Genomic DNA, 18013 nt, shown 5'->3' on the forward strand with positions numbered 1-18013 from the left:
GTGTATAAGAATGCTTGTGATTTTTGCACATTGATTTTGTATCCTGAGACTTTGCTGAAGTTGCTTATCAGCTTAAGGAGACTTTGGGCTGAGACGGTGGGGTTTTCTAAATATACAATCATGTCATCTGCAAACAGGGACAATTTGACTTCCTTATTTCCTAATTGAATACCCTTTATTTCTTTCTCTTGCCTGATTGCCCTGGCCAGAACTTCCAATACAATGTTGAATAAATGTGGTGAGAGGGGGCATCCTTGTCTTGTGCCTGTTTACAAAGGGAATGCTCCCAGTTCTTGCCCATTCAGTATGATATTGGCTGGGGGTTTGTCATTAATAGCTCTTATTATTTTGAGCTACATTCCACCAATACCTAGTTTACTGAGAGTTTTTAGCATGAAGTGCTGTTGAATTTTGTCAAAGGCCTTTTCTGCATCTATTGAGATAATCATGTGGTTTTTGTCATTGATTCTGTTTACGTGATGGATTACGTTCATTGATTTGCATATGTTGAATCAGCCTTGCCTCCCATCCTTCTTGTCATTCTTAATGGACTTCTCAGAGTATTCGACTCTCTTTCTCATTTAATGAACCTAACAGCAAGATTCTACCAGGCAAATAATTATCGAACATTTTTCTATTTAGGAGAAGAAGTCTAAGGAGGGTGATGGGTGATGGGATTCATTCACAAGTGACCCTGTTTGGATGAACAGCATCTTTGTGATGTTTGTGCCCATGGATGGAAAGGCCTCACTCCTGCTCTGACTGAACAGTGAACTCTCAGAGCGGGGCCGTGCCTGGGATGTCCAGTACTTCAGCCCCGTTTCCTAGCTCAGCTCAGTGTCTGCCCGTGGTAGGCACTGAATAAATACTTATTGATTAAAATTTATTTTTAAAAATTGGTTAACGTTGAAAGTTGAGAGTTGCTTTTTTCTTCTTAGAGAATCAATGTAAGTTTGAATCAAAGATTTTATTTTGTTTCTAAAACTTACCTTGTAGTTATAGCTGATAATATCAGAAACAGTGATGAAATATGGATGAAGGGCACATGGCTTTTATGCCTGTGGAGTGTTTATATGGTCTAGAGTCTTCTTACTGACCATGGGTTCAGCTGGGCATTCTCTCACAGCAGACTATCTAATCTCTGCTGAAGATACTCAGTGGCTGGCAGGCGATAAGGTTGGCTTAATATCACCTATTCTCTGATAGATCGCCATGACCGACTGATTTTCCTGAGCTCAAGTGGCAGCAGCCCCATGACTTCCAGACAGTGATTCTGATGGGAAAGAAAGAGCTCTCTCCCTTTCCCAAGTTAGCTGCTGCTTCTAGAATCAAATCCCTTGGGCCTTTCATGAAGAGTAGGAATTCTCAGCTTCAGCACCTAATTAGTATCCTGGGCTTGATCACTCTGTGGGTGCTGTCCTGTGCATGGTAGGATGTTGAGTAGCATCCCTGGCCTCTACTCACTGAATACCACTTTCACTGTCCCCCCTCCCCAGTAATGACAATAGAAATATCTCCAAACAATGTCAAATGTGGTCTGGAAGACAAAATTGGTCCCAGTTGAGAACCATGGACATGGAGGGCATTGTTGAACTGATTGTGCCAGTGTCAGAAAGTAATATTGATAGAAGATGACCTGGTATTTTCTATCTTTGGCAAAAGCCTGGGGGATACATATATATATCAAGAGTTTCTCGTTAGTATGAGCCAGTTACCTAGACATGAACCTCAGTGTCCTTATTAGTTTCCCTTTTATCCCACAACTCATCCCAAACCATTTCTCATAACAACCATTCCAACTTGTAAATATCTCTTCTGCCTCTTTATATTGATAAGACCAAAATACTCACTTTAAGCTCCCAGAGTCTAGCTAGAATCAACAAATCAGCATTTGTTGTGGGTCTGCTATGTGTCAGCCACCCTGCTGATGTGCACATTGATCTAATCCTCGTTGCCACCCTGAGAAAGAAGTTTGCTATTCCTGTCTCACTGGTGAGGAAACAGAAGCACATATTTATACAGCTAAGTGGCAGTGTTCAGAATAGGGAGCAGGTCTTCTGACTGGTTAAATGATATTTTTATCTTATTGTTCAAATCTCATCAACATTGACTTCAAATTTAATTTAATCACTGTATGCTTGAAAATTTAATCACATTACTTGAAACTGTGGAGTCCTGGCTTGTGAATAAGAATCATGTTAGGAAAATCATATGCAAAATCCCAGAACCATAGAATGTTAGAGGAAAAGGGCTCTCAGGTATCATTACATTGTGACCATCTTAAGGTCATCATTCTGTCATTCTGTGTTGAAGGCTTACTCTGTGCCAGAGCCTCTGTACATCAATCAAGACGGACAAGGTCCTTGCTCTATGGAACTTACATTGTAATAAGGTAAACATCCTGTAAACAAGTCTAATAAATAAGTGAACAAATAAGATAATTACAGATTGTGTTAAGTGCTGGGAAGGAAATGAACAATGAGAGGAGAATAATTATGGGAGGGAGATCTTTTTACATCCAGTGGTCAGGGAAGTTGTCTTTGATCTTGACACCTTCCAAAACACTGGACGTGTTACTCTTCCTCAAAAAGTGTTAGTTCCTCTCCATAAGCACCTAGCACAGTATAGGTGCTACAACCCTTGGCTGTATGGAAAGGCCATGATTTTTTTTCTTTGTAGCCTTATAGTTCTAAAATCCTATAATACATTGTTTTAGTTTCTTTTTGGTCCTGTAGCAAATGACTACAAGCTTAGTGGCCTCAAACAATATATTTATTATCTTATACTTCTGGAGGTCAGAAGTCCCAAAGTCAAGACTCTCCTCTCTGGCGGCTCCCGGGGAAAATCTGCTTTTTTGTCTTTTCTGTCTTCTAAAGGCCACCTGAGTTTCTTGGCTTGTGGCCGCATCCTGTATCCTCAAAGCCAGCAGCATAGCATCTTCCAATCTTTCTCTCTGATTCTGGCCTTCTTGCCTCCCTCTTCTAAAGACCTTTGTAATTAACATCAGGCCTACCTATATACTCTAAGATAATGTCCCCATTTTAAGATCCTTGGTTTCACACATCTATAAAATCCTTTCAGTGATAAAAGGTAAGATATTAGCAGGTTCTAGGAATTAGATCACCTTTGTGGGGGGGTCATAATTCATCCTCTCACAGTTAGCAATAAATGTTAATTTTATTTCTATGCCCATTATATTTTACAGATGAAAAACTTGAAAAGCTAAAAGAGTTGCCTAAAATCACATGCTTGGATATAGCTTTATACCTAGTCGTCTCTTCTAAGTAGATCATCTCTATTCTCTCTGTATCCAAACTCTGCTCTTTTCATTAGAGAATTCACCACAATTTGCATGTCTTTGTTTTCTTTAGTTATTGCCACAAGGGCAGGAAGCCAGGTCACTTTTATTTACCAAGGTGCAATCATCACGCAGCTCTATGCCTGACACACAATGTGCACATCTCTAAAATGTTTTTGAATGAAAGAATGAATACTCTATTACAAGCTTGGGTAAGAAGAACCCAATCCCTCATGAATTATTTTGTGCAGTGGCTTCTGACTGGTTATAAACCCTCAGCCATTTTTAAAGCATCAAAAGAGAAAGTGAACTGCAATGCTGGCCCATAATTGAAGTGGATAAAAAAGAAGGGACTCAACCCATACCTGGCATTGTAATCTTTCCTCTGCTGGTGATGAACTTAACTTTCTGGCATGCTGTAAGACACTTTGCATTTGAACGTGGTAGTCTGTACCTAGAACTGTGATATACAGCACTTTATATATTGACATGTTATTAACATCAACAGTCTTTTGAGAGAGCTTCTGAATGGCTCACTTGATTATTTCAATTCAGGATAAGAGGAAGAAAAAAAGGCTGAAAATCTAACTGCATGCTTTATTATTGCATTAGATTTTCTCTGTTCTGCCTTAGAGAAGTAACAAAGGAGGAAAAAAATTGCAGTTCTTACTGAACAGTGCAAGTGGCACTTTTATGGGTTCACTTGGCAAGCTGTACGACACTTAAATGAAAAAATAAAATAAAATTTAAAAGTGTAGGTCATCTCCAACCCTTTTCCAACCTAGAAGGCTTAGATCAAAGTACCTTATGCTAAGCAACTGTGCAAAGGAAAGCTAAACAAATCTAACACCCCCTGCTATCATGAAAGACAAATTATATTTACGTTACAGAGGTATTCTGCTTTTTATTTTCCTTGCTCTTGCCTAATGAATACACTGTTTGGTCAATCATGTTTTATGTCTGACATCCTTTTCTTTTAGGAAATAATATACCTGTCATTCAAAGTGTTATTGAAATGATGGGAAAATATGAACCCAAAGGGAGATGTTTTCTCTTTTAGTATTGCTTTCAAGATCCCAGAGTTTTACCCTCCCTATAATGTATTTACTTTGGTTCTAGTGGCCAAGGATGTCAATATTCTTTTTGATGAATTAGAAGCTGTCAGCAGTCCTTGCAAAGATGACGATTCTCTTCTTCACCCTGGAAACCTGACTAGTACTTCAGACGATGCCAGCAGATTGGAAGCCGGGGGAGAGGTAAGAGTATATGATTTCTTACAAATGTAATTCATGATCCCAGCAGGAACCTATGAAGCATGTTCCAATGGACTGTTTAAAGTCATAATCTCATTGAACTGTGGGCTCTTATAAAACAAGGGATAGGTTTTATATTCCTTTGACATCCCCCATGTCTAAGCATATTTCAAGGATCCTAAATCTACCTACACTCAAAACAAAGTTTCAGTTTTTCTTAAACCTATCATTTCTTTAAACTGTCTATCATTTTAGGATAGCCTGCATTCTTGAGTGTCTCCCACTGGTACAAAATAAGCTTTACAGGGATGGGCTTCCTTGTATAGATCCCCCAGTAGGTAGAATGGTGACCTAAAATGCACCAACCTTCAGTTGATTGTGTTGTCTAAAGCCTCTCTGACTTTCCATTTGCCTCTGTAAGCTGGCAACTTCATTGCAGCTGTAAATGGACCCATCTATTTGTGTGCCATTTGGGAAAAATTAGTATTTTGTTGGAGGCATTCCCCTTTGTTCAGGTTGTGTCTCAATAGAGTTTCATATTTCCTTTGTACATGCTCGGGTACAATTAATAGGCACACCAAATCAGAGTAATTTATTTGTTTCATATTCCTAATGCTTTTTATATTCCAGAGCTAGTTAACTACTGAAAGGATGACACCTGGGATAGAGAAAATTGTTTACTCTTACCAAGCTTTGCAGACCTCACCCCACAAATAGCACACGCAGCTATCCATGTTTCTTTTTCCATTTTTTTCTGTTTGTTTCGTTTTAAGAAAAAACTCATTCTGTTATTATCTGTTCGCACAGATACTTTGGATACCATAATGTGGCATAACGAATGGACTTTGAAAGGGACCTCAGACAGCAACTAGTCTCATCCCTGTAACTTACAGATGAGGAATCAGTCTCAGAAATGTTAGGGCTTTGCTGAAGGTGGTACAACTCATTGTTCTGCTTGGAGCCAATACCCCTCCTGATGTCTTGGCTGAAGCCATTTTTGAAGGCAGATGCTAATATGCTGAATTCACAGGACAGCCTTCTTGCTTGGCAAATAAGTATTACTAAAGTGCTTATTCAGGTAGACTCCTGAGTGTCTCTTAATGTAAAAGCCAAAACATAGTCAGTGAGGATGTCTACACCAAAAATGTCTACACCAAGACGTGGTACATGGTCATTCCATTCCCCCAGCTGAGATGTTTTTTCGGTTAAGGTTTGTGCAAGAATGTGGTCTCTAGCAATGGTCCTTTAGGTCTGGCATGTTTGCCTTCTTCATACTACCATTGGAAAAGATAGAATCCACCATTTTCACCTGGCTGGGTTTATAGACGTAATTTTGAAACCTATTAGGCTGAGAAGTTTGGCTCCAGCCCAATGAGCCCGTAGTTGATGGTCTCTTTCAATGTTGTACAGCAAGCCTGAAGAGCCTGGATGAAAATTCAATCTATTCCTTTTGTTCTTTACTTTTTAATATTACTGCAAAATAATATTTGTAACTTCTATGTAAGTTACAAAGTGTAATAATAAAATGAACACCTGGAACCACCATCTGATTTGTGAACTAGAATGCTATTTTTCAAATTATAGTGGCAACCTAATTGTAGATTACTACTCTAGTTGTTTTTTAATGGACTGGAAAATTAATATTAGAGTATATGCAAATAGAAAGGGTAAATAATTGTTTTGTGAAACTTGTCTCATATTATGTATATGTATGTTTACATATATGCACACAAAGATAGAATGTTTTTCTTGTTGTGGGTTAAAAAAAAAAAAAAAAGAAACACCGAACTAGAATATTCCTAAAACCACTGAAGCTACTTTCCATCCCCTACCTCTACCCTACCAGAGGTACCATCTTTCTAAATTTTATTGTGTTTTATTCTCTTGCTCTAAAGATAGTTTTACCACATAGATTTGTAGTCTTAACAACTTAGATTTACTTTATTTTATGCTTTGTGAAAAATGATATCATGTGGTATAAAGTCTTCTGAGACTTGCTTTTTTTTCATCAGTGTTGTTTTTAAGATTCATTTTTATTGTTAGATGCAACTATAGTTTATTCATTTTTACTGCTGTATAATATTCCAGTAAATGAACTTTCTAAAATTTATTTATCTATTTATTGTCTGTTCATGGACATTTGAGTTGACTCCAACTTTAAACATTTTTCTACTATTACAAATAATATTGCTATGAATATTCATATACATGACTCCTACTTGCCTTATCAAGAATTTTTCTCTAGGCTTACATGTTACGCAGATATTCAGTTCTGCAAGATAATGTTAATGTGTTTTCCAGAATGAGAATATCAATTTTCATTCTCATCTCACCTGCAGAATATGAAAGTCCTTAGTTGCTTCACATCCTTGGCTACACTCAGTATTTTTAGGTGTTTCACATTTTGCCCACTTAACTCAATGCTTCTTCCAATTTTTATTTTGTTTCCTCTTAATTGCATTTTTCACTAATGAATATGTAATTGAACACAATGAAAAAATTATTATTATTATTATTATTTTGAGATGGAGTCTCACTCTGTCACCCAGGCTGGAGTACAGTGGCACAGTCTTGGCTCACCGCAACCTCTGCCTCCCAGGTTCAAGCAATTCCCCTGCCTTAGCCTCCAGAGTAGCTGGGACTACAGGTGCATGCCACCATGCCCAGCTAATTTTTGTATTTTTAGTAGAGATAGGGTTTCACCATATTGGCCAGGCTGGTCTTGAACTCCTGACCTCATGATCCACCCGCCTTGGCCTCCAAAAGTGCTGGAATTACAGGCGTGAGCCACTGCACCTGACCTGAAAAAGTTATTTAGTTTTAATTGTTCTTTAACATTACTCACTTGAACCTTAGTTTGATGAATGACTTAAACTGGTCCCTTTCTCTTTGTGTGCAGACAGTGCCAGAAAGAAACAAATCAAATGGACTTTACTTTAGAGATGGGAAGTGTCGAATTGACTACATCCTTGTGTACAGAAAATCCAACCCCCAGACTGAAAAGAGAGAAGTATTTGAAAGAAATATTAGAGCAGAAGGATTGCAAATGGAGAAAGAGGTAAATAGTTTGCTTGGTTGAGAAAAATATGTACATATCTATTCATATTAAGAGGCAATAAGAAATAAGCAAGTAGTCATAGTGTTAACCAAACATTTCATTGGGTCAGAGTTTCCAGTCTTCAGCGTTTGGGGAATGTTCTAGCATTTAGACTTTCACAGCACAGTTTGCTTTTGAGATAATTTTAATGCCAAATGATTCCATGAAAATCAAAATATTCTATTTCAATTAAATGGATTGTTTCAAAGTGTGATTCTTTATCTAACTTACTATGTCTGCCATTTCTCCATATATGTAAATGAGGGTTCTATTCGCATAGATTAAAGAAAACTTTGAGTGAAATGCAGTCTCTCTCTCTAGAGGCTCTTTTTACATTTCGGGAAATGTCATGAGATTGGGCATCCTTATACACCAGAGGAGACTGCTTGGCCAATTTGGCCAAAAGCAGCTGGAACTTACAAAAATGATTCCAGTTTTAAGAGACATTCAGGCTATTTTTTTCAGGTCCCCAAGCCCAAGAGTGACCTTACCAATGTTTGGTTCTTCCCCTTCCCTCCTTCTCTGCATGGGGAGCTTCAAGAAAGAGCTAAGTAAGGAATGTACAAGAGGCCAGCCAGGCCTCTGACAGTAATCCACGATGGGCTTATGGCGTTCCCAGGAATACTGTGCACATTTGTAGAACTTGGCCCGTTAACTGAATTATGTAACTCTTCTCAGCTTCTCCCTAAACATTGTGCAAAGCTTCTGGAGCTTTTCATAGTCAATAAGAATAACATATTGGCAATTTAAGATGTTTACTTCTGATTCTGCTCCTCAAGGCTGAGGGGATAGATCTTTGAAGTCAGACATCCAAGTTTTTCTTGGTATGATGCTGTTGCAGTTTGTGCAACCTGCGAGTTGTGCCAAGGTATCAAATATTAGAAGCATAATATGCATATACTTGTTATCTGGTCTTGGGACACTTCAGATAAATGGGATTTTTTCAGATCTGTTAGGCTGACCTCAGCTCTTGAACGTTTATAACACAGAAGCAGCATTTTTCTGGAATGTCTCCAAGAGAATTGGAAAAATAGTGAGATGAATGTGGCTGTAAGGAAACAGGTTCTTATTCTCAGGAAAGTAGAACCATCTTTCTCAAAGACCATCTTAATTAGAAGTTCCTTGGAGCAACAAACATAATTAAAAATGTTGTTTCTTCCACCTTTGTGGAGTTCCAGAAAATCTTTCCTATACAAACTGAGTGTATAGTTGATAAATCTTACTCTTTAAGTTCTAAATTGTCTCAGTAAGACAATTACATTTTTTTCTTAACATTAATAGCACATTCATATTTTTCTCCTTAATCATGCCTTCATCTTTTATTCTCATTCCTAAGTGGCAGAATTTTTATATGAAGAAATAAAAGATCTGAATTGCTACTTAATCTGAAATAATGGAAGGCCTCCCTCTGACCCATTCTGACTCTGTCAAAATTCTGATTCCCATCAAAACTAGATAGCTTTGTTCAATTAATGCAAGATTTATATTTTAAGCTTCATAAGTATTCTCTACAGGCCTAGGGCTTCTTCTGTATAGATCTTTTCAATGTTATTTCATGATTTATTAGTTAGAACTCAAAAAGCCTAATGCTTTTTCACATAGTGCACATTAAAGTGATGGAAAATGTCCTGTTGTGTATCCTAAAGCATCACCTGTACTGCAGTGTTCAGCTACCAAAGTTTGAGGAGGATCATTCTGCCTGTTGTACAGTTGTGCTGCACAGTACAGTGTGGACCATGCTGTGAAGGATGGACTGCTTGTACAATTTTGTCTATATACAAGATAATTTTGTTTGTTAGAATTTTTTTTAAAATGTTTACAAGTATTTATTTTAATGTGTTCTGGAAAAAATAACAGTTGGAAAAAGGGAATTATCACTGTATGGCAAAACTTCATAAAAATGTATCTAAGCATTTCTCCCCTCTCCACTTTCCCTCAAAAGTTCTTCTCTGGGCATCACCTTCCACGTTTCTCCTTTCTTCTGCAATCTTTTAGGCACTACAAACAGCTAGGTTTTCCCCTTTCTGGAACCTTCTTCACAAGTGACCTCTCCCGCTGCCTGGCTCCAGTCTTGCCCTGGCTTTGCATAAGTGGTGCAATTTGTCTCTCACGCAGCCTCCCAGCTCTGCTTTGAATCTTCATGGCCTTAGTCAGCTGAGCAAGAAAAGGGCCTTTGCAGGTTCTCTTATAGATAAATTAATTTTTCCCTGCCACAAATAATTAAAAGAAAATATCCCTTGGCTGAACAATAAACAAACCTTCATCCTTTATTCTCATAATAAATGGCAGAATTTTTATATGAAGGATCTACATCATGTTATTAAATTTAGAAACCATTGGAAGTACTTTTATTTAAATCCAGATTTTTTATAAACAGCTACAGCAGAAAGACCATTTTAATGGCGATTTCAGCTTCCAGGAGTTAATTCAACCTTTTATAGGACATAAAATGAATAACTTAGTTAAGGGTGGAAAAGAAAAAACACCCCAGGGACCGTTGTACATCCGAAACATTTGACACTATGTACATTTTATGAATTATTAGTATCTTCTTAATTAGCTGCTGTCATGATGTCCAACAATTATGAAAAACATGTTTCACAGACAGAGGCTTATGTTTCCAAATAGACAAAGACAGGCTTTCTAGTACAGTTTAACATCCTTATCTCTTTAACATTGGATTTCAAGAAACACAACTAGGATAGTCTTTAATTAATGATAAAAGTGAGGACATAGTCAAGTTCAATCTTTCTTAAAACCTTTGCTGCAGGCTGGTTAGTCAACAGATAAGTGCTTGCTTTGGTACCCTGGGTCTTTAATATTCGGCAATCCAAATTTCATGATAGCCCAGAGAAAGCAATTTACAACGAAGTTCTCAAACCAAATATCATTGAAGTCCAGGTGATTTACTTCTTAGTATCTATCCACTTAAAATTGATTCCCTTCTTAAAAGTAAGCTCGTATTTACTAATTAACATTTTCTATTTTTGATTTTTTTCATTTTTAATTCTATGTCCATTATCGATCTTTGAGTACCTATTTGGAATCACTGTCATCAAAAAGACATTTATCTTTTCCTTTGTATAACTAGTAAGAGGATGAGTTAACTTGAAATTATTTGGAATGTTATGAGTAGCAATTGTATTAACGGAGCACCCTCCTGCTTTAGAATCATGTGAAACATTGGGGAAGACCTTTATCATTACAGTCATTACAAAACTAATATAATTAGGTAAATCATATCATCTTGATGATGGTTATTTCATTCAAGAAATATTTATTGCACACTCACTCTATGCCGGGCGTTCCTTTAAAGACTACGGTCTCAACAGCAACAAATAAAACAGAAAAAAATCCCTGCCTTGTTGGAACTTAAGCAAAAAATATGTACAATATATCCAAGTATCAGTAAGTGCTAAAGAGAAAAAAGTAAAGTAGGAAGTGTTGAGAGGGGCTTGCAATTTTATAAAAGTCAGAAAAAATGGACCTCTTTTCCACAGAAGGAGAACAGCAAGTGCAAAGAGAGCAGCTCCACAGGATGGAGCATGCCTGGGTGTTCATGTAACAGAGAGGATGCCAGTATGACTGAAGTTCACTGAGCAAGGTGAAGAATAGTGGGAAATTATACTAACAAGGCATTGGAAGCCTTAGTGGTCATGGGGGATGTTAGCTTTTCTCTGAGTGACATAGGAAGCCACCGGAAAGATTTGAGCAGAAGTATAAGAGCTGTTTTCTGTTTTATTAAGGGCTCTCGGGTTGCCTGGTAAGATTAGACTGTGGGAGGTGGAGGTGGCAAGGGCAGAAGCAGGGAGCATAATTAGGAGATATGTTGCAAGAATCCAGGAAAGAAATGCAAGAATTGGTCAAGCACATAGAAGAGAAGAAGATGAAAAGAGTAGAAAGTAGTGCTGATGGGAATTGAAGATAGATTGAATGGGCAGTGTAAAAGAGAAGAGCCACAGACTGTTTGTCTGACACATGCTATTTAGCTAAGAAGTTGAGAGAAGACAGGGGTACGGAAAAGAGTAGGTCAGATTGTAGACTTGTTAAGTTTGAGGTATCCCAATGGAGATGTTGGGTAAGATAGAAGAGTCTGGGATTCAAGGAGAGATCTGGGCTAGAGATACACATTTGAATGAGATCTCCAAAGGAGTAACTGCAAATCAAAATGAGAAGAGGTCCAAGGATTGAGCCATGGGGAACACTAGTGTTACAATTTGGAGGATAAAAAGGAGGCAGCAGAAGAGACTAAGAAGGAGTCACCAAGGAGCTAGAAGGAAAATCTAGAGAGTGTGGTTCAGGAGAGACGGAGGAATCAACTGTATCAAATGCTGTTGATGGGGTGTGTATGATCAAGGCTGAAAGTTAATCATTGGATTTAGCAATCTGGCAGGTTTAGGTGGCCTGGGCAAGAGAAGTTTCAATGGAGAAGTTGGGGGTGGAGAAGTTGGGAGTGAAAGCTTCATTAAAGTGTCTTCAAGAAAGAATGGGAAGAGAAAATACAGAGACAACAAATATAAATTGTTCTTTCAATATGTTTCACTGTAAAGGAACGGAGAGAAATAGAATGATAACTGGAGTATGAAGTTGCGTCAAAAAAGAGTTCTTTCTATTTTAGATGCGAGAAATAAATACATATTTTCATGCCAATAAAAACTATATATTTGAGATGGAAAATTGATGTTGGGAAGAGTGGAGGAAGAAGTTTTAGAGAAATATCCTTGAAGCAATAAGAAAAGAATGACCACAAGTGTCTCTCATTGCATGGACTTACCTATCTGCATCTGTGCCCATAGATGCAACCTTTCTGCAGTGCTAAGGGTGTCCTGTCCATACTCATTGGTAAGGCCAACTCTTCACTGTGCTTCCGAGACCCCATACCCACCCAGTCCCACTCAAATACATTGCCCCCAAAAGAGATAAAATGTAGTAAGCTTTAAAAACTGAAATGTACAAACAATACAATTTGTGGAAATTGTTTCTATTTGCACTCATCTCTCAGGAGTGAAAAATGCAACTGCAGTTAGCACACACATACACATGTGTGAGCGCATATGGGTACACAGTTGAGGTTGAGTTTCTTGGATACTTCTCTGTACTATGATACAAATTACATTATCAATATTTTTATGCTCACATTTATTAATCACTTACTATTATAATTCCCGTTTAACAGGTGAGACCATTGGTAACTTGTCCCAGGCAACATAAGTAGTAAGAGATAAAGCCAGTATTAAAATCTAAGCATACTTGCTCTTTGCCCTTATTTTGTGTTGATTTCTGGTATGTAAAGGTGAATCTCAGGGTTAAAGAAGTTAGGAGAGGCTGGGCGCGGTGGCTCACGCCTGCAATTCCAGCACTTTGGGAATTGCAGCACTTTGGGAATTTGGCCGAGGCGGGCAGATCACAAGGTCAGGAGACCAAGACCATCCTGGCTAACACAGCGAAACCCTGTCTCTACTAAAAATTAAAAAAAAAAAAAAATTAGCTGGGCATGGTGGCGGGCGCCTGTAGCCCCAGCTACTCTGGAGGCTGAGGCAGGAGAATGGTGTGAACCCAGGAGGCAGAGCTTGCAGTGAGCTGAGATCATGCCACTGCACTGCAGCCTGGGCGACAGAGCAAGACAAAAAAAAAAAAAAAGAAAGAAGTTAGGAGAGAGACTGAGAAGACAAGTAGTATTGTGAAAAGGTAAAGGATCAAGGAAAATTGGGGTGAATAATGAAGTTGAGTGCTGCCCAGACTGTGGTTCTTATGCACTTTGGCCTCTAGTAGCCATAGACTTGAATCTTGGTATACAACCGCTTACAAGCTGAGTGGTCATGGGCAGTTTATCAGATTTTTATGGATCTCTGTTTCCATTTTTAATCATGAAGGTAATATCATTTATTGTAAATGATGAAGATTAAGTGGGCCTATATATGCAAAAATACAAAGTAGTGCCAATCTTTTTCTTAATTTTTACTTTTAAATTTCATATTATTGTTTTACTTCCAGTGTATTCATTCAGCTACCTTTTATTTATGGCAAGTGATATTTGTTTTCCATTTATGACTGATATAAAAGCTTTCTGTAAAATTATTATTTTATAAAGTGAGTTATTTAAAAAAATATACGAAATTAAGATATTGTAGATGATATGACAAATGTGACAAAAATTGTGAAGGTGGCCCGAGAATGATAGAATTCTGCATTACTTGGCTAGTCCTCGTGGTGGATAGACTCTAAGGTCTGTGATGCCTGCTTCCTTTTCACACCTTTGGATTATCCCTTCCCCTTGAGTTCAGGTGGGAACTGTGGCTTATATTTAAACAATAGAATATGGGCTTTACCATCGTAGAATATGACAAATGTAATGGGATGTCACTCCTGTGATTATCTTACGGTATATAAGATCTCATCTCAGCAGACTGGTGTTAGAGAGACCCTCCTTGCTGGCTTTGAAGAAGTAAGCTACCATATTGTGAGACAGCCTATGAAGAGGGCCACATAGCAAAGAAAGGTGGGGTAGCCTCTAGGATCCGGGAGTCACTCCCAGCTGACATCCAGCGACAAGCAGAGATCTTAGTCCTACAGCCACAAGGAGATGAATTCTGCCAATAACTGGGAATCCTGGAAGCAGGTCTTTCTTCAGTTGAGCCACTGATGAGACTACAGCCCCAGGCAAGACCTACATCATAGCCTGGTGAGACCCTAAAACAGAGAACCCAGCTCAGCTGTGCCTGACTGCCACCCTCTAGAAACTGTGAGATAATTAATATGTGTAGTTGTGAGCCTCCAAGCCTATAGTAATTTATTATGCAGCAATAGGTAATTAATACAGTGATTAAAAGTCTGGGATCAGACATTCTGAGTGTTCATTTGGTTCTACCATTACAAGCTGTGTGCCCTTGTAAAAGTTAACTTATCTGCAAAATGAGGCTAATAATGGGATTTATCTCATGGGTTATTTTAATTAAATGAGATCATTTATATCAAGTGCTTATCTCTGTGCCTTTTACATGGTAAGCATTTAGTACACTACATTATTGTCATCATTACTGTTATCATAACAGCTAAATACAATGTGTTAACACTTTTACTTTAGAATAGTTTTCAAGGTAAACTTTAAGAAAATTTTTCATACAGTTTATAAATCCTTTATAATGCAACCATTAGGAATAGCAACGTCGGCGGGTCATATGTTGTTACTGTGTATGCATTAATGAGATTTATACTTTAATGCTCTTGGAAGAACTGGGAATACATTTGGTAACAAGTTTAGCATGATTGAGGTTCAGATGTTTATCTGCTTGGAGAGGATTTGGTTTTCGATTCATCTGGGTATAAAGTTATAGATCAATTCAGAGCTTAAGAAAAACAACAACAAAACTGTATTTGATGGTCCATCCCAGTGTTTCTTTACCCCATTCAAGGGAAATCTTCACAAAGATTTCCCTATTTAAAGAGCTAATCTCATGCAGATGGCTCTCTGCCCTTGTAGGCTTCCTGCCCAAATTCCCCTAATTTCATCCCCATTTCTATACTGCAGCCACATCCAACTTGTTCCTGTAGATGCTCTCTCGGCATCCAGAACTCCGAGGATACAAGAATGACAGTGTCCTCCCTTCCTTCACAGTTGAAAACATGGTAATGAGTGTCTCAAATAAATCAGTGTCAGGACTATGTGCACTACCCAGATTTCTGTCCTCTAGTGCTTTCTGGTCTAAAAAAAAAAAAAGAAAGAAAATCAGACTTCTTCACCCAATAATCTCCACTTCACTCCACTCAAGCTTCTTATATGTCACACACATGTATTACCAAGGGTCTCAAGTTGAGGTGAAGAGAAAGGAGAATTTAGGACAGTCATAACCAAAGAAGGAAGAAAGCAGATTTTCTTCTGAACCTCAGAGCCCTGGAGATTCCTTGAGTGTCTTTCAGGAGCTACCAATGTCAGTCCACACTTGAGGTGGCTTTTCTGTTAACTTGTGTCTTAGGTTGGATTTCCTAAGCATAAGCAGAACTTGAGGTGAGAATTCTTCAAGTTGTTGATGGGTGGGGCAGTCTTAGGAGAAAGGGAAGTGAGAGGAGCAGAAGAGAACAGCTAAGCCAAAAGTGTGGCCTCAGCTGGACACTGAAGGTAGTGACCTTCAGCCTGATCCCACAGGGGAGCTCGGTAATTAGCAGGTGCAGCATAGAGCTGGTCCACTTTTCAGACACGGGCCCCCATGTCAGTCAGTCATTGGCTGAGGTCTGCAGAGGTGGTGGGAGGTAGGCACTGCCCGTTTGGCTGAGGGTCATTCCAGGCACCATCAGCATACATTACCACTGGTATTGAGTTAGTAGTAGAGATGCTGCCAAATCTGTGGTATTCAGACAGCCCTTTTTGAGATGCCAGCAAACACGAAATTCATGGGGGTCCTTGACCAAGTGAAGAGAGAACAAGTACACATTGGAATTTCTTCTGTTTTAATTTGTTTTCTAATTTTAGGATGCTATGTCTAAAAGGTAAAGATTCCATGTTGCTAGTGTAATCATTTTGAGGGAAGACATACATGTGGCAAAGAAGCATATTAAAAGCTCAATATCACTGCATTAGAGAAATGCAAATTAAAATCACAGTGAGATACCATCTCACACCAGTCAGAATGGTATTATTAATACTAAAAAGTCAAAAAATAACAGATGTTGGCGAAGTTGTGGAGAAAAGGGAATGTTTAGACACTGCTGGTGGGAGTGTAGATTAGTTCAATCATTGTGGAAAGCAGTGTGGAGATTCTTCAAAGAACTAAAAACAGAACTACCATTCAACCCAGCAATCCCATTACTGGGTATATACCCAAAGCAATATAAGTCATTCTACCATATAGACACATACACATGTATGTTCACTGCAGCACTATTCACAATAGCAAAGACATGTAATCCACCTAAATGCTCATCAATGGCAGGTTGGATAAAGAAAATATGGTACTTACACATCATAGAATACTATGCAGCTATAAAAAAGAACAAGATCATGTTCTTTGTAGGGACATGGATGGAGCTGGAGGCCATTATCCTTAGCAAACTAACGCAGGAACAGAAAGCCAAATACTGCCTATTTTTACTTATAAATGGGAGCTGAACGATGAGAGCACATGGACACATGTCTCTTCTTTTTTGAGAGAGGGACTTTGTCTTACTGGTTTTTATATTCCAAAGACCAGTGCTTAGCTTGTGGAATCCTGAGTTTGCTACAAAAATATTGTGGATAGCTGATTTTCACATCTGAGTCTGGGTAACAACAGTCAATTCATCTCAGGGTTTTTCAACGTTGACCCTATTGACATTTAGGGCTGGATAATTCTTTGTTGTAGAGGGCTATTTTCTGTGCTTTACAGGATATTTGGTAGCATCTCTAGCCTCTACCCACTAAATGCCAGTAGCACCTCCTTCAAATAATGACAACCAAACTTATCTCCAAGCATTGTCACATGTCCTGGTGTCGGGGGAGGGAGGAATCATCCCTAGCTGAGAATCCCTGGGTTTGACCCTTGGTCCAACATTATATGGTTTGTTGTAGTGTCCAGAGGGTAGGGCTTCCATTCTTTTATCCATGTTGGACCAGCTTATTTCAGCACTCTTAACATCAGACTCTTGAATCAGAAAAGAGGCCTGTGTGTTTGAGGGGAAGAATAGAGTATGTGAAGACTGGCTCTCAAGTCAGACAGCTGGGATTTAGATCCACTTACTACTTCACCCCTTACTAAGTAACTGGGTAAAGCTGTTAATCTCTGTGCCTTAGTTTCTTTGTTTGTTAAGTGTCAGATGATTCCTATCTCAAGGGCTATTATGAGTACAAAATGAGTTAATAAATTACAATATGCTTAGGAAAGAGTCTGGACATATTGACAACTTTAATGCATGGCTGTTGTTGATATTGATGGTATTGATAAAGAAGGGAGTGACTTCAATCCCTGGTCATCCTGTTCCTGAAGCTCAGGCACTCAACCCTGTCACCTCTTGGGCTGAGAGTCCTTGTGTGTCTCAGGAAAGCTGAAAGGACCTGGTAGATGGCAAGAGAGAGAATGATAAGTTTCACCTCATCACCAGGACTCAGTCCACCTACCACTGCCCCATAGCAGTCTATAGAATCAGGGCTGTATTCTTGCTGGTTCATCTTGTTAGGGCAATTTTATCAAATTGGTGATGGTTTGAGAGAAGGTGCTCTCTCTCCTTTTCCTCTCAGTCTTACTCTAATTTCTGAGACCAGTTTAAAGATCTAAGGGCCTCATTATCGCCTCAACTGCTTTTGCTTACTTAGATAAACAAAGTTTAATCAAAACATTTATGTTGCCAGGTCAAGATGACCAGTACAAAGTTATCTTGATTTACTCAAAGAATTGT

The 18013-nt window shown here is 38.5% G+C and overlaps 1 protein-coding gene across 3 annotated transcripts in view; it reads left to right on the plus strand.

Annotated features, from left to right (window-relative positions):
• The window catches only part of ANO4 (anoctamin 4), a 405598-nt gene that overhangs the window by 214917 nt on the left and 172668 nt on the right, over positions 1 to 18013 (plus strand). For all 3 annotated transcript variants that reach the window (XM_011934758.1, XM_011934750.1, XM_011934766.1), the window contains 2 exons: positions 4418 to 4554; positions 7451 to 7609. In XM_011934758.1, coding sequence (XP_011790148.1) covers positions 4418 to 4554; positions 7451 to 7609 — 296 coding nt within the window. The remainder of the gene's footprint in view (positions 1 to 4417; positions 4555 to 7450; positions 7610 to 18013) is intronic.

Source organism: Colobus angolensis, unplaced genomic scaffold (genome assembly GCF_000951035.1).
Source record: "Colobus angolensis palliatus isolate OR3802 unplaced genomic scaffold, Cang.pa_1.0 Scaffold10, whole genome shotgun sequence".
NCBI lineage: Eukaryota > Metazoa > Chordata > Mammalia > Primates > Cercopithecidae > Colobus > Colobus angolensis.